This window comes from Centrocercus urophasianus, unplaced genomic scaffold (genome assembly GCF_019232065.1).
Source record: "Centrocercus urophasianus isolate 14NV4802_14NV808 unplaced genomic scaffold, USGS_Curo_1.0 seq_17, whole genome shotgun sequence".
Lineage (NCBI taxonomy): Eukaryota > Metazoa > Chordata > Aves > Galliformes > Phasianidae > Centrocercus > Centrocercus urophasianus.
Genome location: NW_024884722.1, coordinates 19,523,585 through 19,546,548, shown reverse-complemented (window position 1 = coordinate 19,546,548; position 22,964 = coordinate 19,523,585). Strand labels below are relative to the sequence as shown.

At 42.8% G+C, this 22,964-nt stretch overlaps 3 protein-coding genes across 6 annotated transcripts in view; all 3 read right to left on the bottom strand.

Moving 5' to 3' along the window:
* Positions 1-21: 21 nt before the first annotated feature.
* On the bottom strand, positions 22-2,197 carry CHCHD1 (coiled-coil-helix-coiled-coil-helix domain containing 1). The gene is made up of 3 exons (XM_042817932.1): positions 2,025-2,197; positions 1,196-1,314; positions 22-214 (listed from the first exon to the last, which is right to left on the bottom strand). Exons 1-3 carry the CDS (start codon positions 2,164-2,166, stop codon positions 101-103), a joined length of 375 nt encoding a protein of 124 aa, XP_042673866.1. The 5' UTR covers positions 2,167-2,197; the 3' UTR covers positions 22-100.
* Positions 2,198-9,403: 7,206 nt separating this feature from the next.
* Positions 9,404-17,744, bottom strand: FUT11 (fucosyltransferase 11). Its single transcript, XM_042817931.1, has 3 exons — positions 17,001-17,744; positions 15,182-15,807; positions 9,404-10,065 (listed from the first exon to the last, which is right to left on the bottom strand). The coding sequence occupies exons 1-3, from the start codon at positions 17,742-17,744 to the stop codon at positions 9,918-9,920; spliced, it is 1,518 nt and encodes a 505-aa protein (XP_042673865.1). The 3' UTR covers positions 9,404-9,917.
* Positions 17,745-19,877: 2,133 nt separating this feature from the next.
* The window catches only part of SEC24C (SEC24 homolog C, COPII coat complex component), a 34,185-nt gene continuing 31,098 nt past the window's right edge, over positions 19,878-22,964 (bottom strand). For all 4 annotated transcript variants that reach the window (XM_042817890.1, XM_042817893.1, XM_042817892.1 and 1 more), the window contains 5 exons: positions 22,709-22,827; positions 22,197-22,376; positions 21,369-21,560; positions 20,848-20,937; positions 19,878-20,434 (listed from right to left, as the gene is read on the bottom strand). In XM_042817890.1, the coding sequence (XP_042673824.1) occupies positions 20,294-20,434; positions 20,848-20,937; positions 21,369-21,560; positions 22,197-22,376; positions 22,709-22,827 (722 nt within the window). In that variant the 3' untranslated portion in view covers positions 19,878-20,293. The remainder of the gene's footprint in view (positions 20,435-20,847; positions 20,938-21,368; positions 21,561-22,196; positions 22,377-22,708; positions 22,828-22,964) is intronic.

The window sequence follows — 22,964 nt, the reverse complement described above, 5'->3', positions numbered from 1 at the left end:
GACATCATTAGACATTAAACATTCATAAAACCCTTTTTTCATTTATTTTCCAAAAACGCCAACTTTAACTGCTTGTCCACAGTCCCTGTAGCAAAGCACATTACACATAACGTGTAATATTAGGAAACCTCCTCAGCAGGCTGTTCACTTTGCTTGAAGGCATGTTTCCCTTGAGTGACAGAGCGTACTCGTCCTTTTTTTCCTTGCGCTCCTTCTGAAACAGAAAAAGAAAACTAAGAATATTACCTGTTTTTTTGTTGAATTGGCTCTGTAAAGACTAATAATAATTCTACTGAAATGCTGATCTGAAAAGAATGCTGTTTCTTCAAGCAACATTCATAATAGCAGTTGGCTAAATAGTCGCAAGGCTTCTAAGAACTTCGCTAGGCTTCTTCAAATGGTGAAATCAATGAGACAGACATGTGAGGATGATCTGTCCACATTTTCACTTAGCAATATTATAAGCCTTTCAACAAATATAATACAAATTTGTTTCGTTTTTATGTTCTTTTTTTAAATTGCTTTCATTGTAATCTACCAAATAAAGCATGGACAGTTTCTCATTTATGCTGTCAAACGCAACAGTAAAAAGATACTTTATTAAATGACGATACTATTACTAAAAAGACTGAAAATCTGCCAACAGTTCAAGGACAAGTTCAGTACATGTACCTACCTTTAGACAGTTTTTGAAACTGACTTCATTTCAAACTTATTGCATGAGGTGAAAACTCAATATGGCTTCAGTAAATAAATCACAGCTTTATGTCACAGCTCTAAATTGTACTCTCCTTCATTCAGAACTTTCATGACGTATGGAGAAGAGCATGTCTACCGCTGCTGAAACTTAGAGATTAAAAACTGGAGCAAATTAAGAGAAATGGCCTAGGTTAGAACTGACTAACAGCAACAAAGCTCTACTTTTAGAATGTGAACACCAAAAGCACTACATGTGATTACTGGTTCAGGTCTAATTATAACATACAAGACACCTGGTCCCTTCCCACATTTCTTTACTGAAATCCTAAATACAAACAGAAGGGACTGTGTACCTGATGTACATCACCCTGAATTTCTCAACGCACAAATCAAATTGTTCTCAGAACACTGTTATGTTGGCACAAAGAAAATGACTGAAGGTTTCTCCGCCTTCCCTACTATTGGACTTTAAGAACACAAAAGAGGTTATCATTACTTCTGCCTTTGCCACGCAGTCATAGAACGTCTGGATCTCCTCAGCACAAGCTTTATCATTGAAGTCATTCTGTTTCCAGCAGGCCATCATTACTGACATCTCTGTAAGACAGGTTGCCTCTAGAAGGGAAAGACACGACTATAAAAGCTGAAGTATCTGAGATTTCATGCCAACAGCCTCCACAGCACACAGAGTTCCCAACAGAATTTTAAGATGGTACAGAGGCACGTGAGAAGGAACAACAGAGAGGAGGACATCGTCACTGCCTGGTTTAGAGAAGAAAACTCCTACCAGAAGGCTTTACCCCATCAGAGCCATCTGGTTGTTACATTTTGATATAGCATTTACCTTAAGAATTTACACAAAGATTATCATAAAATATAGATTTAGGGCTGAAGTACGGGAAAATGCGCTTTTTAGAAGAACTCACACACTAATTACACAGCACAAATTAGGTCCCCTTGCCTGCTGGATGCCTCTGGTCTCATCACACGTGCAAAGGTGCTGCTAACCAATTACTGCAGACGTTTTCTTTCGCTGTGTGTTTGTTTTTGTTTTTTCCCTCCACATTTTCCGTGTACTCAGCAAACACCTCCTTGTTGTATAGCAAAATTCAGGAGGTCCCCAGGAGCTCCGTTCAGAACACAAGGTTCTTCCGAGCACGCACTTGTCCTTGCCGTCACCGCCACGGCCACTCCGCAGCGCCAGACCCCACGGGGCGACGCGGCAGCTCTGAGGGGCGAGGCGGGAAAGTCCACCGCCAGGGCTCAACCTCACGGAGCCTCGGGACGCTGCCATCCCGACCGACGGCCCGGTGCCGGCAACTCACCTCCCGCCAGCTCTCGGCGGTTCGCCACCTTGTTGGCCAGCACCAGCGGCCGGGTGGGGCGGATGGCCGGCGGCCGCTTCCTCTGCCGCCACTGCCCGGAGATCCATCGGCTCACCCAGGCCGGGTAAACGGGCGCCGCCATGCTCTTTGCGACAGGCCGTAGGGCGAGCCGGCCTGGGCGCCGCTCACGTGACCCGCCCGCGAGCACGGCAGAGCCCAGCGGGAGCGCGCCGCCCTACAGCTGGTCGGCTGAGCTGCAACCTCCGCCTCGCAGCACCATTCTGCTTCTCAGTCTGTGAAACTTAATATTTCACACAAAAACTCGAGCAGTCTTTGACCTACTCAGGGAGATGGAGACACTGGGCTTCTCGTTATCTTGGTTTAAACGGAACCACACCAACGCCAGAAAGTTCTCTGCGCCATTAACAGATTTTGCTGCAGCTGTATATATATACATACATACATACATATATATATATATATATATATATATACACGTATATGTATATATATATTGAATATATTCTGGCTTATCTGACCATAATTGTGTTATTTTTAAGCCAATATTTTCTTACAGACCAATTTAAAAATAGGAGAAAACACATTCAAGTAAATAAAAGATTTCTTATGGTCCTCTTTTAGGAAAAATAGAACCCCATCTCCTTTGATGCAGTCTGACTGTCAGTTCTGAAGCAATTCGCTAAGGGGTGTTTCTCTGCTTCCATGCTTTTTGGTGGGACAGAAAACAGCCATCTCCCTAGCTCGTGTGGCAGAGAACTACAGGCAGATGCCTCCGAATGTGCCTGCGGGCTCACAGCCCAACACTGCAGTTCAACACGCACAGGTGACACTTTAGAACAGCAGCCCCTGCGAGGTTCAGCTGCTCGTGTTTTTGCCTCTCCTGCCTACATCTCCGATTGCCATTTTTCTCTGCCGCATTTGACTGCTGCAATTACTAAGCCAGCTGAGAAACTGAACTGCAGTCATTGTAAATCACACTTGCTTTTTACAAATTACATTAGCTAATGGTGGCAGCACCTTCAGGTACCTTCACCTTCAAAAGCTAATCTCTCTTAAACAATTCCAAGAAAAATGGAGGGGGGGCTGCAGAAGAGAAAGGCAAGCTACACAAGGAGAATTTTAATACTTTCCTGCCCCAGCTATTGCTCTCTGCATTATAAACTATTTTTTTTCTCTTGGCATTCAGCCCCAGATTGGAGCATCAGCCTATGAAATTCCCAAGCAGACAGAATAATGTACGTGATGGCGTCTACACACACTACTCAACATATCAGAAGCAAGGAACAAGCTTTTGTTTTAATGGAGAATGTGCAACTACAGAATAGGTTTGTTACTCAATAGCTGAGTCTGCCTGTAGCCTGTGTTTTGTACAAAAGGATGGGGCAGAAGTTCTGATTTTTCAGGGGAAGTCAGAAGCCCAGTTCCCTCAACGAACCCCACAGACGTCTCACTATGAATTCTGAACACACATCGATAAAGAGCACATGAAATCCAAACTGCGCTTCTAACTTCTTTTTTAAAGGAATACCATTAAAAGTTAAATCCTACCCTGCATTTCAGCTGTGTTCAGTGTCAAAACCAAAATCAGCCACAGAGATGAACTATCACCACTAGAACTGGAAAAGAAACCTATCACAAATGGAACAACAGCCAGTTACAATGCTGCAATAAATGCTACGCTGTAATTATGTTCAATGCTAAAAATGCTGCAGTAAGATTCATCCTTAAAATGAGATTCCTGTATTAAATATCTTCTTAAGAGATAAGAAATTATACCATGGATCTTTCTCTTTCTTGAGACCATCTAAAACTTCCAGGTACTTTCCAAAAGACAATTACAAATCAGATGTGCTGGAAGAAATGAATAGAATCGACAATGTCTTTCTGAACTGCTTGGATCCAGCTTTTCTCAAGTAAATTCTAACATACTCACCCAACTTTATCCTGAGTGCCCTAATTCCTCCCATACAACCTCACAATGCTCTTGCCTCTGGCTATTTATTCTCAGCTGTCTGACCCTGATCTCCTTAACCTCAATGTTAGCTATCCTAGGGAATATCAGTTTAATTGGAGATGCCTTAAAAGACATTCCCACTTTAACTAGCAGTACAGTTAACCATTTTGTGAACATTAGAATCAGTTCAGACTTACTCCCCTCTGCTGGACACTGTGCTTGGATGGTAGAAGCACTTAGTGCATTCATGAGCACAAAGTCAGAGGCAATTTCTTAGGTCCCTGTCCTAACATTACAGTGCTAGCCTACCTTATCCTGAGCTATCTTAACCGTATCAGCCTCCCTGAATTATTCTGTTTACCTAAGTAGATCTGAGCTGCCATCCCTAATCCCTAATTTTCAGACCTATTCAATTTCAGTCCATTCTACGACAAATTACCTGATGTCTCCTTACTTGTTCAGAGATGTTTCTAAACATCGTGGTCTGTTTTGATCCATTCCAAGATCCCCCAAATCATCTTTAGCTGAGCTGCTTCAGCATTAGATGAGTCTTTTCTGCAGGAAGAGCACATAGAATACAAATTAAGATGCCAGACCCATCAGGGCTCCAGAACAAACCCTGCAGTTCCACTCCTCTCCACTCTTCCTAATCCATCTGCAAGGCCACGTATCTCTCACTGCCAGCTTAGAGACACTGAATCATAAGAGAAGTGCACTCTGTTAAAACTTGACACAGACTTTGGCTCAGCTGGTCCTATCACTAAAAGGATTTTGTCTCTGATTAATTTTGACTTGTCAGTAGAGGTCTCTGGGCAGAACGAAGGAGGGTACCTTCCTGAATGTTTCTGATTAATGCAACTTCTTAGGAGGTGCCTGGAAATCTATCAACAATCTTAATTAAATTCAACCAAATAGATGACAACTAATTGTTCAGGGAGTGGCTCTTTTGGGACGATAGGTGAAGTGTGAGTCTGCAAAGATGTTACGGGGGGCAGATGGCCACTTGTCTAACATAGCAAAGCCTGTTTAAACAGTGATGTCCCTGACAGTGTTCCAATTCAATTTATACTCCTTCCAGCCCTGCAGGAGTTCTTTTTTCCTTCACCACCTATTGTTTGCCAAAACAGTTAAAACTACCCTCTGTCAAGGTGTTACAGAACTTTTGCTGTGATTCTCCAGATGCTGCTCTTTGCAGATAGACTCTCTTTCCTTTTTCTCCTCAAACACATCCACTGTCACCTGATTCTTCAAGTGTTTCATTCTACTTATCATTACAGACCCAGAGATCATTAGCTCTGTTTTAGAATTCTTAACTGGAAATTACTACAGTGACAGAAATAAAAACACTTTCTCTTTTCGTTTGCAAAAATCAATATTTGGTATTAAATTAGTATTCTCCACTGAAGCTATTTTATTAGAAATTGCAGTCCTTCTGAAAGAACAGAAAACACAGATTACCAGTTTAACAAATAAAATACCCAGCTTCTTCCTGAAAAAAACAAGCAGCACCTGCTACCAGTTTTGGCAGGAGAAAGTTAACTTCAGCTTGTCCAACACAATGAAATGGATTGCTGGATTTTTAACCTTCAGTCAGACATTTCTCTCCCTCACCTCTCAGGGACCATAAATTATCCCAATTTTTCAAGTCAATTCTGAGACGCAGCATTAATAGAATCTACTACGGTTTCATACATACACAGTTATGAGGACAAGGTATCTATTTTTAGAACATTAATGCTAATGAATAAAGCTGTCTTGACAGCTCTGAAATCCTCCCTCTAGTCACACAGTAAACAGGAAAATGCACGACAAGCAGGGAAGTGACTCACACTGGCTAGTAGAGGACTGCCAAAGGGCGCACACGGGTAATTTCTTTATCACTTTAGTATTTGATATCATTTGCTAAAATTCCCAAATAGGCTCGGTTGTGGTTTTGTGATTATGGGCACCTGTGCACTAAGAACGGGGTTAACAGAAGATGGCTGTATACAGTGTTTGTGATAAGTATCATGCAAGCCCTTCCAGCAGTCACAACATGAGTGATGACATCCAGCCTCTATTTAGCTGGTTTAGATATAAAGCAGAGAAGTAAGAAATCCACTGCCAAGAAACCTACACAAACAGATACCTTTCTCCAAAGTATGAATAACTGCTGCAGTGACCTTCCTCCTTGCCTGCATTCATGTATTTGCATTAGTAGAAAGACAACTAGGATTGTAAATTGAATTCACTTTGGATAACGGTGGCAGTAGACTTTGGACATTAAAGAGCAATCCTCTCAAAATGAATTACTGTCTAAATTAATCTCAAATTCTTTGTTCCTGGTAGAAGAACTCAGCCTTGAAGACACCCATTCTCAGAAAGAATACTTTGACAAGACAGGAGGAAAATAAAAGCAGAATAAATTGCATCAAAAAGCATATAAAAAATAGACTATCAGTTATAAATATTTTAGCTATAAGGGAGTGTTTGTAGAGCGATGGGTATTCTTGTTCCAGAGCTGGTGTAAGCTACAAGCAAATTGGACAGTGACAAGATGCATATGCCCTTCAAAGCTTTAAGACCCAGCTTCTCCTCCGAACAGTTGAAGAAGATGAAAGCAAAATGTTGGTGAAGGTCAACATTTTTCTGTTCACAGGACTGGATGTTATCAAGGTCAGCCAGCAGCCTGGAACAGAACTACAATCACAACTCTTCAGCCAGCTGGGAAGATAACTGCTCCTCCTGCCCCTGAGGAGCTTGCCTGGTAGCTACAGAACTTCATACCACACACTGGAACAACCATTTCAGCCCTAGCACAATGTACACAACAAGTGAAACAGATACAGTGTATTGACGTACATAAGCACACCGATTACAAAGCAGATGCATTAATTGTGACATACAGGAGAAGATACAGGGAGCACAATCTAACACTGCAGGTACAAGAGAAACTCTGCTATCTGAAGATACAAGAGAAACACAAGGTTTGGGGTGAATATCTTGGCTTCACTCTGTGCAGAGTGGTACCTGGTACTCATTACCTTTTGAGAAACTCATCACTTGTGAGACTGAAAAAAAACACAGCTGTATCTAAGAAGACACTAAGAGCTTGGAAGAGAGAGCTATTGAAACTACCTTAGCTAACAAACTGAAAGTTGTATTTTGAAAACTTTAGAAAAAACCCACAAAGAATATTTGTGATAAAGTTAGTTTCATACCTGTGCTACCTTCTCACCTGTGTTAATAAAGGATATGGTGATCAAGAAGTCAAAAATACTCATATTTGGCAACAGTCATGAAACTCAAACACCCTTTTGTACTATATATACACAGGGAAAAAAACACAAAATAAACTTGTTGGGCTGGTGGATGTAATATACTGAGTAAAGATAAAAAATAATGGTGAAGGAATGCTTGGTTTCAAACTAGAAAATCCATATAGAGGGTCCTAAAGATTAAATTTTTACTAGCTACTCAAGTTTGTACCACCAGATCTTCAATTCTATTGTCAGTTGACAAAGACATGCTCATTTTGCTGTGCAGAAAGGTGAAGTGGGGAGTTAGGACCTCACTAATCAAGAATTAGGCAAGTGCTATGACACACGTGCTCGCATTGGTACTTAGTGATTACTACTGCAAGGACAACACATAATGTATATCATGTCCAATTTTAGTAATGGCAGATAAATTATTTAAAAATAATAAAATACCTAGGCTTGGCAATACATCCCCCACTTCTAGAAATTCTACTTAAATTAAAGAATAAAATAGCTAAAAGTAGAATGTGCTAGCATGTGGACCTTACTTTTACATTTAGTATTAGAAGCAAACTCAGAATTTCTCCTGCCTACCCCAACAAAACTTGGATAAGAAAGGTTTTTGAAACATAGCTAATTAAGAAGACAGTCAATGAGGACCAACTGCTTTTCTATACAGATACATGAAATGAAGAGAATCTCAAGTAACTGAAGAAATTAATTCAGGTAATTTATTTAAATCTCTTTTAGCAGTTCAGTAGAAGTTCATATTCCAAGCTAAAGCAGTCTTAGTTTTCTTTATTTACTTCTCAAGCACACTGTGATCACTTCAATTCTGAATATACAGATCTATATCTTAATCTGAATTGAATAATCCACTTGAAAAAATAATTCAGATACATCCACCTAATCACCCCTGTAGCCCGAATACCTGGAAAAAAAGGAATGTATACTGGTGAACGCATTTTAGCTGAAGAGCCACTTGTTACTTTATTACAGGAGAAAAAAAGAGACTTGTACAAAAAGTTAGGTGAGATCAGGGTGTTGCATATGCATTTTCCATACCCACAAGAATGCAGAGATTAATTGCGGGTCTTTGTTCACAATGCCCGGATTTTAACACTACAGCATTACTGTATCACCTCAGAAACAAACACTGAGATGAGTGTCATCACCTATAAGAATATTATAGCCATAACATACCCAGAATACTATGAATTGGAATTTGAGAAAAAATGAGACTACCTGATCCATACACAGCTTAACAATAGATGACAACTTATCAGATTGTGGATTTAGTCCTGTTCCCAAACTGTCGAAATAGGCTTCTGGCTTGTCCCAGCAACACCTGGACTGCCTTACAAAACGAAATCACCTCAAAGATCCAATGATCTACCTTTGGCATAGATACATCCTGGCTATTTATCCAGTAGTTATTTCCAAAGAGAGAGGATAAGTGAGAAATAGCATCAGACTGTTAGAAACATCACTGAAGTATGTGGCCTGTGCTTTTAAACCCCTCAGACAAGAAAAGCAAGTCTCCTTCCAATCCAAGATCAATTATTTCAGGAAGGTACCAGCATGGCAGGTGATGGCACATTCTATTTATCTACTAAGAGAGACAGGTTATGCAGCAAAGATGATTTATATGTGATCACTTACTTTGAGGAACTCCAGTCACAGACCAGGATCCTACTGCATTAAGATTAGGTACAGATACAAAGCCACCTCCGTGTTCCCCATTCTGATCATCCATCTCAGCACAAAAAGACTGCAAGGTTCATCTCCAAACTGGAGGAAGCACTGGAAAAGCACCACCATTAAAATGTATTTGTCTTTGCAGAAAGATGCAGATACTCAAGAAGAACAAATCAAAGGCCTTTGAATCGCACTGAGAAATCAATCAGTCAAGATTATTGTTGGATTTTAAGGTTTTACAGAAACTTAAAAGAAACAAAGCTGCTCATTCTACCCTGGTTCTGCACAATACCAGGCAATACTCTGTTGTTAAATATCTGGTTCAAAGTTGTGAATCCAACAATCTAGACTCTTGTCCCATTTGTATGTGTCACCTGGAAAGTTAGCGTAAGAGAAAAATGAGGCAGAGTAAGTGACTTGCCTATAGCTGTTCAGTTATCCTGAGAAGGAGGAAAGTTTGAGGCACGTTTACTTGGAGAGAAGAGACTTTATTGCTGCAATTTCATAAGGCACAACTGCTCTCCACAGACATAAGTCTTCTTCAGAATATATTCACTGGAAAAGCTATTTGTTAATATTAGGTAAAAGTATAACTTAATGAGGAGAGCATGTGGTAAAATATAAAAAAAAACAAGTGTTATGAATATAAAAAAAAGTTCCTGAAATAACTTAGGGCATTTGAGCAGAGTCTGAAATACATTCCTTTGAAATCAAGGAAGCCACAGGGAAGCAATACCAAATGCAAAATTCCTCTTCTGCTCCTCCTGCATGTCAGGAGGAGCTTCACACCACAGAGCTGAAATTCAGATACAAGATTCAGTTGCTAACATCTCCACAGCTGAAATCACAGCAGAGGATCACTCACTTCATGCACCAGAAAAACAGTCTGCAAGAGTTTCTTCTATTTGAAGGCAAATATCTGGAGAGAAGTAAGAATTCTCAGTCACAACTTTCAATGCAATTTTCAAACCAAGGGATGGATCAGTGTTGCCTGGTCCTCTTGAGAAAAATCTCTTGCATATAATCCCAAAATCTTCCCTGATGTGACTCATTGTGATGAATCATAGCAGTGAGGGCCTCACCCTGATCAAGGCTTTGCCAATAGTCCTGAAGCCACATCTCTTTCCAACTGAAACAAATGAAGAAAAAAAGAGACATCATTTAAAAAAACAAAAACAAAAACAACACAAACGTGTCTGAGCTCTAACAGCATTAATATTTGTTTTTCCCTTTCATCTAAGAGGAAAACAGAGATGGTCATGACAATGTATGTTGTTTCTGTGCCGTTGTGCTCCAACCCACCTGAAGTAACTTGCTATGAAAATTCTCCATGGAAAGCAAGCTTGCTATTACCTTCAGACCACTTTGGAAATATCAGCATGTGAATAGCATTAGTCAGAGAGACTAAATCATGAACTGTGAGGAATAAAATCTGCTATTAAAATAAAATCCTGTAGTCCTCATACAACTTTAAGAGTAGCCTTCCATGGCCAGAATGTGTGCTACAGATATCAAGGTATCAATCTTTTCAGACAAGCCATTAAACATGTACAGAATTCCTGTTAGTTGGAACAGGGAATGCATGACGAGAGAGCAATCCTGACATCTCCAGCTGGCTCTACTCTTTTTCTCCAGACCATTTTCAGTGCACCCATTCTCAACGTTCTTACTGCACACACAGCACACCAATTCCCTTCCCATTCACATTAAGGCGGACTACGTCTCTCATTTCTGTTGTATTGAGGTGTAGCAACAATTTGTTCAGCTAGTAACTACTATCCTTCTTTCCTGACAGACTGATTACCTCTTTTGTACTACAGCTGCTACCCAGCCCCATCAAATCAGCACAAATTCTGTACAGACCAAATGTGAGGCTCTTTTTAATCTGCTCCCATGAGTGCTTCTCCCTGGCAGACAGAAGTGCAGTACTTCGACATTCACTCTCGACATCATACATTAAAGCCAGCATGACTGCACTGCCCAGAAACAGATCTCAGCCACTATTCCAGGAAAAGCATATGAAATGCAGAACACGTTACAAGCACTTTCATTCTGAAGCAGCATAAAGCTTGTATTCCATGAGAATTTGGTTTTTGTAGTTAACAGAATCATCTGTGGTGGGACATTTCTGCTCAAAATTAACCTGTTAGCGTTGATTACAATATGAAGGATCACAGAGGCTTACTTTTGCATACAAAAACATCTGCCTACAGGTTCCTAGGTAAAATGAAGCACTTGGACACACTGTGAGACCGCTCTGCTTCACCACTCAATTCTTCAACCTTTGCTCAAGGAGCGCCAATGTGAGTTACATGTTTTTTGCAGCACTGAGTGAGGGCACCCATTAGTGAATACCCTCACCCAGGCACAAGGCCAAGAGGCAGTGGGCAACAGAAAGTGACTGTTCTGTGGCTGAATTCTATCACAACACTAAGAGAAATCCCAGTATCCAAACAAATGTTTTGTCAAGCACGTTAAACAAGAATGCTTTTGTATTTCTCTTTTCATACCATCCCTACTGTTTCCTACTGTTATTGAAGAAACAAGATGCACTCTCATTCTATAACTTGGACAAAAACTGGCACACCAGGATGAACACAATTGCAGAAATCCCCTGAAACTACCAACTACATACACCTGGAATGTTACTACCACAAGCTAAGGATCCACCTTTAATCCTGGCTGGTTACACACTTCTACTGCAAGAAATACCTTGCACTGTATGTGTGGCAAATCTGATACGCTTCCCAACTGTTTTTCTTGGTCCTAAACAAACTGTGACATCGCCATAAAATAAAAGTAGTAAAACCATGACAATTTCAAAACCTTATTGAAGACACACCGGCTTTTCTTTTCTTGAAAAGATCAAAGGAAAAAAATACATATATAAACCCCCCCCCCACACACACACACACAACCACAGATTAAAACTGTTCAGGTGACTGGAAAGGTATTATAACACAGCCTTCTTGTATTTATCCTGTTAAAACCCCACTTCCTATCTGGGAAATGACTTTATGTTGTGGAAATAAACAAAACATTTCTCTTCACAAAGGTGAGAGAACTGAGACACAACAATGCAGTGATAATAATAACTGTAGATTCCAGTTCCTGCCAAACATGTTTTCATCATGAGGAGTGCTGCAACTCCTGTCTTCTGCACAAAGCAGACCGGAGTTCTATACAGTACACTATAAGGTGACTATATACTATACAGTGACTGACTTCATCCCCACACTCAGAGCTAAAGGACAGCAAAACAAAGATTCAGTGATGTGCTCTGGCTACAAACACTTGTTAGAGATATTCAGTCAACTGAGCACATTCGTCAATACAAAAAACGGGCACCTGTGAATAAGATTTAGAGCACACACATGTGCACAGCATAACCACGTAATAGGATTCTAACTCCACAATATGGAGACTTGATCTGGGTCTGTTGTTCGGTGTTCCCGAAGCTGCCAGAGCCCACAGAACATTCACAGTCAGACCTTCTATGCTGCATACCTTTTGCCATTTATATCCCTGCACTGTTTTTCCACAATGGTGTTTTGTAAAGAAATAAATTAATAATTGATGGCTCAGTAGACGGTTATCTAAATTGACTGAGTCGCTGTCAAAATATTCCTGCAGAATTCCTGACAAAAAAATAAACATTACCTGAACACGTTCTGGTAGCAATTTTGAATTTCTGTTGTGTTATTTGTAGTGATCATCTTGCATTTTGGAGATACAATGTTTATGGGACAGAAACCACAATGCTTCACTGGAGATCCTCTTAATTAAGCCCCAGAAGGTGTATATATATGTATCTTCTAAAGCAGATCGCAGATAATGGACAAGTTTCCCTGGTACAATATTTTGGAGACACCGTTAAGCAGTGGGAGAATACCATGTTTCAGCAAGATATGGCAACTTCCCTGGGATGCAGCTGTACTTTGGGTTACATCTCTACAAAACTCCGTGCTCATGAGCACTGCACAGGAAGTTGAAGTATTTTACTGTGCATTAAGCGGCATAGGCACCCCATGCCATGTCTTCAAACTTATTTCTTTGCTGCCATCTGCTGCTCAAGTACAAGAAGATTTATGAAGAAGAGAACGCTGACACACACAGACTAGGATACTACAGAGCACATGACAAGAGAAAAGCATGTTTTGCTATCAGGACTGATAAATCAACTAACCTCAAGAAAGCAAAGGACTACAAAGACAGGTCTGTTTAACATACCAGCATAACTTTTCTATTGTTCAACACAAGAATTAATTGTATCATGAATGTTCCTTAGTGACATGCATGACAAGTTCTGTGGGATAGGGATATCCTAAAGAAACCAAATTACCTCAGCTTATTTTTCTTTCTTTATTTCAGCTGGCCATTTTCAAAAGCACCCAAACATAGGAAGAAATAGCTCTCTGTCTTTTCTTCTAGTTACAGTGGACAGGTAACCTTACAAAATTTTTTTTAGAGCTTCAAATCCACACAGAATTCAGTTTTAGGTTACAGACTATTTGAAAATTTGTATTTTCAACTCTGGTATTCCTCTAGTATTTCCTCCTAAGTATTCAAGTCCTCAGTCTAGGAAATTATTAAGAAAGCTCTAAACTGATATAAGTTATGATAGAGTATACTAACAACTTCCTTCTGGACAGTGTATCAGATCTTTTCAGTATTTTCATGAAGTCATTAATCCTACAGTGGGACTAACATCAGCACGTTGCAGTGTTGCAACTCGCTGTCTGATGGCTCAGAATTGCAGACATTTGAATATATTCCTAGAAGGAAATTGTAGCAGACCACGCAGAGAACAATAACAAACATGGAAGAATGCAAGTATGTTACGCTACCAATATGAACTACAAAGAGCACAGGTTTTAGGAACTGCAACAACCCTTCCATCCAACAGCTGACACTTCAAACACTGTCCATGGCAAAATTGAGGTTTGGGAACCCAAACACTGACTTGTTTTGTACCAAGTCAGTACAAACACTAAGGATTAAGCACACCATGAAAACAAAACCAGAATCTTTCTCTCCTGTCAAAATTAGTTGCCTCTGCGTTGGTGTCCTTATTCCTGTCTGACAACCCTCAGGGCAGCTCCAGGGCTCACTGCAACAGTGGCAGATTCCAGCAATCCCTCCATAGGGATTCCTATGTACCAATCCCTGTACCAATCCCTGCATAGAAGGACAAAAAGCACAGAATCTATTTTGTGCTGCAGGGCCCCTCTCCTGAAAAAATGGGATTGTGTCCTTCAGCATAGGCCAAAATTTTGTTCCGATGCCACAAAGTATCTTGTGAAGTACAACGGGGGAGCCATACTTCTGCTTTAAAAGAAGTCAACAGGAGTGAATGAGGCCCATGCTAAACACTGTAGCAACTCTATTCTTCAGGTATTCATTCAAAATGAGATACAGGGCTTCTCCCAAACACAGGCTAGCAAGTGGATCTCTGTACAGGATGGATGTGGCGATGCTGGAGTGGATCCAGAGGAGAGCCATGAAGATGCTCAGAGGGCTGAAGCACCTCTCCTATGAAGAAAGGTTGAGTAAGCTGGCCTTATTTAGCTTGCAGAAGAGAAGGCTCTGAGAAGACCTCACTTCCAGCCTTCTAGTACTTGAGGGGAACTTACAAGCAGGAGGAGGACCAACTTTTCAGAAGGTCTGACAGTGACAGGAGAAGAAGGAATGGCTTTAAACTAAAAGAGAGGAGATTTAGTTTAGATGTTAGGAAGAAATTCTTTACTCAGAGGGCGATGAAGCACTGGCAGACTGACCAGAGAGCTGTGGATGCCCCATCTCTAGAGGCATTCAAGGACAGCTGGATGGGGCCCTGAGCAGCCCAACCTGGTGGTTGTCACTGGGTGATAACTAATGTCCCCTCCAAACTAAGCCATTCTCAGTGCACTGCACTGAATAACACTCCCCCTACAAGCAGTAAACAAAATAAGGAAAAGGTAGACAAAAGAGAAACAAATTGCCCAAGGTCACAGAGCATCAGAACATATTATTGTGTGTCTCTCAACCACTAACCAGCACCACCAGCCAAGCCTTTTCTTCAGCCTCAGTGTTACACAATATTAGCAGAACTGCCATAGCACCCACAAGGCATAATATGAAGTATAACTGGAAATGTACTAACAGATGCTTTAAGTATCAAATATTATATATTATATATAATATATATTATAATGTATATTATTTAAAGCTTTTCTGACTCAAGAAGTATTGTACTGGTAAGTTACCTGTCTTCCCCAGGGAGGTCTTCAATACTTCCAAACCCAGGGGTTGGCATAGGGCATCCCATGTGCTGGAAATGAGCTATGTGAGGTGCAGGAGCTGGAGTTTTCCCACCAGACTTTTTGTGCTCCTGCTCCGCTCTGACCCGGGCGTTCTCCCTGTCACAGACGAAGCACTCAAAGCCATTCAGGTAATTGGGCAAAGTCATGTCATTCACACCCCACTCCCGCCTCTCCAAGTTCTCTAGCAAGAACTGGTTTTTGATGCCATCAAGGTTTTTATACTCTAGGTACTTCATGTATTCCTCTCCATTCTTGTCAAGGAAATCAAGATACTTTGCCAGCTCTTGGGGGCTCTCAAAGTCATCGATAAGAATGATGGAGAGGTTGTTTGGCATCCAGTCCCGCACGGCTGGGGAGCCTCGGTACACTGGGACAGCACCCAAATGCATTGGACGCCACAGCTTCTCTGTCATGTAGTCGTTACATATGGCATTCTCCAAGGCCAGGTGGAACTTGTACCTGGCGATAAAAGCCATGAATTCGGGATCTTCTGCAGTGGCTGTTGAAGTGTCTCTCAGTCGCTCGCTGGGAAGCTCCCGGTTATGAAGGCATTTTCCATAGGAGTCAACCTATAAAATAACCAAAATAACAAGTCATCTACACAAAGTGATTTTTTTGCCTGGAGCTCATAGTCCTCCTAAAATTCCTAACTTTAATCAGTTCCTAACTACCTCAGTTGAGCCTCGCTTTACTCCCAACTTCATTCCATCTGGATGACTCCCAGATTTCCACTTCTCTTGTAACAGCTTTAGTCATAAACTGAACGCTCAGTTCCAAAAGCAGCATAAACTACAAGTAAGGCAGAGGACAGGAGAAACAAGATTTTACAGAAAAAAAAAAACAAAAATGTATTTATTAGAGAGCTAAGAAGAAACTAAGAGTTAAGAAAGGGCATCCAGCTTCCTCCATTTCGGTTTAAAAGTCATATTTCTACTTCGTAGGGAGCAGGCCTTTTCCAAACAATGATTTCACACAGCTTCCAGTCTCAGCAGTTTGGCAAAAATTTCCACTTGTTAGACTGAAAAAAATGATGGATGTAGGGAGCTGGAAGAGTACTGTGGAAAAACAAAGAGTATACTTGATCCAGGGTCTGCTTCGTGCTTTGACTATACAGAGGCAGGTTTCTAAAAAGATTTTGCCTTTGCTTTGTTACTTAACAAACAATGAACTTGCATAAGAAATTAATCACTGCTAATAGAAACAGCAGAATCAACTCAGAAGAAAACGTTTCTAAGATTTCCCCTATCGACCATCCTTTAGTTTTTAAGAAAAGAAAGCACTAAATTTGTTTCCACCCCAAAGAAGCGGAGCTGTTTCAATTTGCGAAGCTGCTCTCCACAGGCGGTGCCCCAGCAGAGCCAACCGGAACAGGCACAGCAGAGCCCCACCACAAGGCAGACGAGGAGCAGACTCTCAAAACACGGCAAACTGCACGCCCATTCTTGCAAGTGGGAGCAAGGCTCGCCAATGGACTCGCAGCCTTCCTTCCCTCCCGCTCACCTGAAGCTCCAGATTCCAGCAGCACACAGCGCTCGGTCCGCAAGATCTATGCAGGCTCGGCATAACTTTCTGCCGATCGCAAGCCGGCCAACCCCGCAGCGCCCAGCAGCTCCCACCGGCACGCAGCTAGCCTTTCTGTCCGGCCTGCCGCTCCCCGTTACGACTCACATCTCGGCAGAACCGAGGACAAACGCGCCCCGTTAACGGAGCGGCTCGGCCAGGCGGACCCGGCTCCCGCAGCGTCCCGCGCCGCCGCACGCACCTGGATGTACTTCATGAGCTCCCGCACGTAGCGGTCCCGGTCCGAGGGCACGTCGCAGTGGGACTGCACGTAGAGCACCGGCCCGTAGCCCCGCCGCCGCCACTCGTCCTTCTCGGCCAGGGGCAGCGCCGGGCCCCGCAGGTAACCCGCGCCGGGCAGCCACTGCAGAGTCAGCGGGTAGTCCGACTCGCGGCGGAAGGTGGCCGTGTAGTTGAAGAGGCGGATGCCGGGCGGGTGCGAGAGGAGGAAGTTGTTCATGGGCGACTCCTCGTGGAAGAGCGCCCACGTCTGGTGGGGCAGGCGGGGCAGCGGCGCCTCGTAGGCGCGGAAGTCGGTGCCGTAGAAGATGAGCGCCTTGGTGCGGCGGTGCCGCGCCGCCCGCCGGCTGCGCGTGACGAGGCAGGAGCCCCGCGGGCAGTCAATGCGCTCCGTGTCGCCGGGGAAGTGCGGAAAGAGGCTGCCGCTCCACCACAGCAGGATGGGCAGCGCCTCGTCGCCCCGCGCGTCGTCGTTGCCCGGCCCGCGGTACGACGCCGCGGCCGCGAAGGCCGGAACCGGCGGGACGGCGGTCTGCGCCCAGCCCTCCGCCCCGCACGGCGTCCCCGCGTCCCCCGGCCCGGGCTCTCCGTCTCCTTCCCCCTCCCCCGCGGCGGCCCGGCTCCCCGCGCCCCACGCCAGCGCCAGCGTCACCCAGAGGCAAGCGGGTCCCCGCCGCGTCGGGCGGCCCGGCCCTCCGCCTCCCATGCCCCGCCGCTCGGCCCGCGCCGGCCGCCCCGCCGCCAGGAAACGGCTGCGCCGGGCCCGCCCTCGGGCGGCGCTGCGTGAGGAGGCGCGCGGGAGGCGGCCGCCGGGGCGGGGGGGAGAGCGGGGGGCGCCGCGCGTCTGCGCTCTGACGTGAGCAGAACGCACGTCCTCTCTGCCTCCAGCGCAGCGAGCGGGCTGAGCTCGGCTCCGTCCTGCCGGCGACGGAAGCGGGACTCCTTCCCGGCGGAGCCGCTGTTCTGAATGAGCTCACGTGTAGCTGCTCTCCTGCACGAACCTGGAAATAACGCCTTTGGTATAGAAATGAAAGGAAAGGGGGTACTTGCAGACCGCTCGCTGCAAAATGCAAGTTCTGAAATAAAAAAAATACCTCGCTGAGATCAAACAGCGCCTTTTGGGCGTTTGCTCTCGTTGAATTTCTTATCGCCGTTCGCAAGAAAGGAGCAAAGCTGCTCCGCAGAAAAACAGGTTGTGAAGGAGCACCCGGCCAGACTGCAGCCCTTCCCCTCTCCTCCCTCCCGCAAAATACAGGGTTTGGAAAAATAAGCAGTGTTTATTTACTAACAATGACATAAAATACATCTTAATATATTTTTATTTCTTTACAAATTAAAAGATGCATTGGAAAAAAAAACAAGTGAAGAAAATGAAAGGTTCATTTTACGATCTCATTTTCACCCCCCACGCCCCTCAGTATTAACACTAGAAATTAGTATCTGTGGAAAGTTGTGGTTGCTGAGCCTTATATTCCTGGGAAGATTTTCCCCATGTGGTTAAAAATCCTCTAGCTCTTTTGGTTGGAGGCAATGCATGGAATAAAACGTCAGCCACATTCATACAAAAACAAGGAAGGTTTTGTCAACTACTTTGTCAGAGTTTCTCCATACTCCCTTTTCTATGTAGTGATGGGAGGGAAGACAAATCAGCAGCGTCATAAGAAAAATGGATTTATATACATGCTACAGGATATGGAACTAAAACCACAGCCAGATATTTTTCTGATCCCAATAAGAACGTTTCTCTGAAGCATCAAGCCCAGACAATAACTCCTCTAACCACCCACAGTTTTTCCTCCCCCTTGTAGTGCTCAAACTCCAGGGAAGTTTAAGAACACTTGTTAAGTGCCCAACTGCTACACAATCCCCTTCCCATAGTGAAGGATCAAAGCCCTTAAAATTCTGAATCTGATTTGCACTTGCTCCTTCTTCACAGAATTCTTCTCAACCATCCCCGCAGAATGGAGTGGCAGAGTGGCCAATGTGGATGGACTCGTGTCTGAGGTATTTTAGTTTAACAAATAGGCTTATAAAAAGGATTTGTGCAAGCTGATAGGTAGAATGGAAAGCGGGTATAAACATCCAGTGATGAAACTTCACTACGGCCAAAACCTTTCCCAGTAACTGAAATCAGGTACTTGCAACACCTAACACAGGGCAGTCTAAACCTCAGTTTTTGTCCCCCATTCCTTGTAATCCAGGACACGAAGCTGTCTCAAATTTGGGTCAGTAGAAATCATACTCCTGCTTGTCTGCTATGAATTACAAGTGTGGCCCAAAGGGGCCAGTTCCTTATCATCCAGCTCCCACACAGCCCCAAATCACCTTTTAACAGTATTTTCTGCTTAACTTTAAGAGGATTTTGCTCTCACTGCCATCTGGATAGATTCTTCTGCAGCAGAAGAGAGTCTACAGAACATGGACTGAGTGGAATATTATCACAGGGCTGTGAAATGAGAAAGAAAGGAGTCACCACTCATACCAACAAGAAGCACTAACTACCCCTGTGCTGTTCAGAAGCTGTTGATAGTTACTGAACTATTACTTCCTCCAGTGCAGATCTGCAGATCAACTTACAGTACAGGGAAGAAAGCAGAAATAAATCTGTCTTGCTGCCTACTGGCTTTCTATGCTTTTTTTGGGGGGGAAAGATTTCTGGTTCAGACAAATACGATACACTTGTGCTCTGCAATGTCATTCTTCCTCTACAAAGAGAAAGGAAATGTTTGGCTGCTTCAGCTCCCATCACCCAACCTGCCTCTTGCCCTCCCAACCTGCACACCCTCTGTACAGTAGGAGCATGCCCACGCGCCCATACAAACACACAGCAACTACTAGAAATTTTGAAGTTATCGCTTTTTCACCCAATGTTGAATCATGTACAGTGAACTGAAAAAAAAAAAAAACCTACATTCATTACAACGGGATTAGCGAGCATGGGGCGGGGGGTGAACTCCTGCCAAGCACAGGAAACAATTTAGATACAAGTAAAAGACCTGGTATCAAAGGCCCTTTTTTTTTTTTTTTTTTGTTTTTGTTTTTGTTTTTGTTTTTTTAGCCCTCACCAGGAAAAAGAATTCATCTCTCATATGGGACCAGGAGAGGTTGAAAGGATTTCTGCGTATGTCATGTGTATTAAAAATTATGGAATTGTACAGATTTCTATGTTGTCCTTTTTGAGGGCGCTGGACCTTCCGATCAGATCATTAGAGAAGACTGAAATGTCACTGCTGAGTTCCAGCACCACTCCCTCCTCTAGCTCAGTAGCTGCCGAATCTCCTTGTGCATGTGACACAGGAAGTCCACATATGAAGCCCCCCCAGTTAGGCTCTTATCCTCCACCAGAAAATGTTTGAAGAGCATTTCCAGCTTATCTTCTTGCTTCACAATTATTAACTGCCAACAAAAACACGATAGTTAGTACAGTTCATGCTCTTGGGAAAAAAAAAAAAGCTAGATAGCTCAAAATACAACCAAGACAACTAGAAACACAGCAAATAGACCTTCTGTGCTTTCACTTTCATACTTGTGTTAAGTCTCAGTCATATTTATAAAGAAAACTCCACATACATAGTTTGTGGAGAAGTATAATTAGATTGAAAATCATTAGCTTTAGAGCTTGGTAAGCATGAACTCTAAAACTAATACCAGATTTTTTTTTCAGATCCTTGAAAAAATGTGTAAGTTTGAATCACAGTTGTTAAGACTGTGTTCAGCATTAGGTTTTACATGAACAGGATTAGCATCACCTGCTTTGCCAGGAGTCAAAGAGGTGAATAAGAGCTGTGAATAACGATCAGCATTTTTACCTTCATGTATCGGGATCTCTGCAGGTGAAGCATGTCAATAATAGACCGTACTTTCTTTGAAAAGGGGTTTTCCAGGACAGGCAGGGTACTCTGGAATGGAAGATATCCAATCCCCGTTAGTCAGGTGGAGAAATATAACAGCATTAAACAAAGCCAGCAAAAACAAAAACAACACAGCAGGACTGGCACATTATGTAACATTACAAATATATTTACTGTCACAATTTCCTTGACTTCTGCTATTACAAAAGGAAATGTCACATGGTATCAAAACTAAAGATTGATTATTTTTGTATCAGCTGTTCTCCTTATCACCAATGGCAATGTGGCTTGCCAGATTAAGCTAGGCAAAAGGAAGTGTACATGCTCAGACTGGATGTCTCCGCTACTTTCATACACCCATGCTTCTCATTGTTATTAACACAAAAAAGTTAAAACTATTTTCTCAACTTGCTTTCTCAACGTTTCAACTACTGGGCAACTATCACAGACAGCATCTCCCACACTGCCATCCAGCTCACCAAGGTGTTGCTAATCTGACTGAAGGATGACACTCCAAAGAGGTTCTGGATCAGGCCTTGCTGCACGTTCACTCCCACCCACACAAAGATGTTCAGCCCATTCTCCAGCAGGTAGATGTCACCCTTGGAGAGACGTTCCTCTGAGTTTCGGATTGCTGCCGGTAAGGAGTCACTGTCAACATCTGCTTTGGTCTGATTTAGAGTGAAAAAATCAGAGTTACAAAACAAAAACATTTAGGAAGTCTGGAAAATTTCTGTCACAAGATCCTAGAGGTTTTTTAATGTTTATAACACTGCAGTAGCTGTGACTGAAGTACCATCTTTCTTGACTAGTTTTCTTATTGAACAAGACACTGGTAAGAGACTATTGGTTAACAAAAGAAAACAGAAGTTGCTCTGAAAGTAATCTGTAGTTTCAATACTGCTTCCTGGAGCATTAATGTAATTAGTATTTAGTGTTATTTCAACAACTACAATATACTGGAAAGCGAGAATAGTAAGAGAAATTTCCCTGCAACAACTAAAATTACAGCAAGATTACAAAAAGCCTTACAATTTAAAAAAAAAAAAAAAAAAGCTACCACAGATTTAAAAGATTTTTCCATGCCACTGGTTACATGCTCACAGCTCAGAGCAAATCCTCCGACAAATTCACAAGAGGCAGAAATACAGCCATCACTGAGTGAAATTAACTCAAGTATCTCAATGGATGCCAGATCCCAAATACCTCTCAAATGGTTTTCCACTGATAAAACACAAATGCCAGTCACTGGGACAAGTCAAGACAACAGCGAATCTCAAGCGTTACAAACGTCTCAAAAGACTCACCAGGGGCAAAAGCCTGGGATAAAAGAAGACATTTGTTTCTGCCACGTCCATGGATGTGACTAACTGACGAATGTAGGCACGGTCATCTGTTGTGACCTCTGGACCAGGCTGAAGGACGTCACTCTTCAACACACAATTCAAGTAGACAGGAAGCAGCTTCATGCATTCAGGAAGAATCAGCTACAAGTCACAAGCATACAGAAGATGTTCAGCTCTCTTGCTGAGTAAGCTTATGCCTGACAAAACAAGCCTAGAGTGAACCAACAGTGTGGCACAAATGCGAGAATAGAAAAGTGACAATCTATATACAATATGGACCTGCAAAAGTAACATAACTGGAGCAAGTAGTGCTTTCTGAGCTCCAGAAAACTGTCCAACAAGCCATTCTCAACCGTAGTTTCACTTGTACTCTCCTTTTCTATTTTTTTGAATAGGCAAAATAATCAAGGAATCTGCTAAAATCACATTTTAGTATCTAAGTCCATGATTCAAATTAAAGCATCAGAGTTTACCTGGCCAGCAGAAGATGGACTAGCACAGTTTTTTCGATAGCAAGCCAGGATCTGGGCACACTGATTTATCAGTGAATCTCGTACAGCCTTTACTGGGCTATTCAGAACTCCACGATATGCTGCAGAGAAAGGAGAAATAAATGGAACAGTTACGAAATGTCTGCTGACAAACAGTTAAAAAAAACCAACACTATTTCCACAAAGTAAGTCTAAACAACTATTGTTTATAGTTTGGGAGTAGTTCAAGTACAAACAG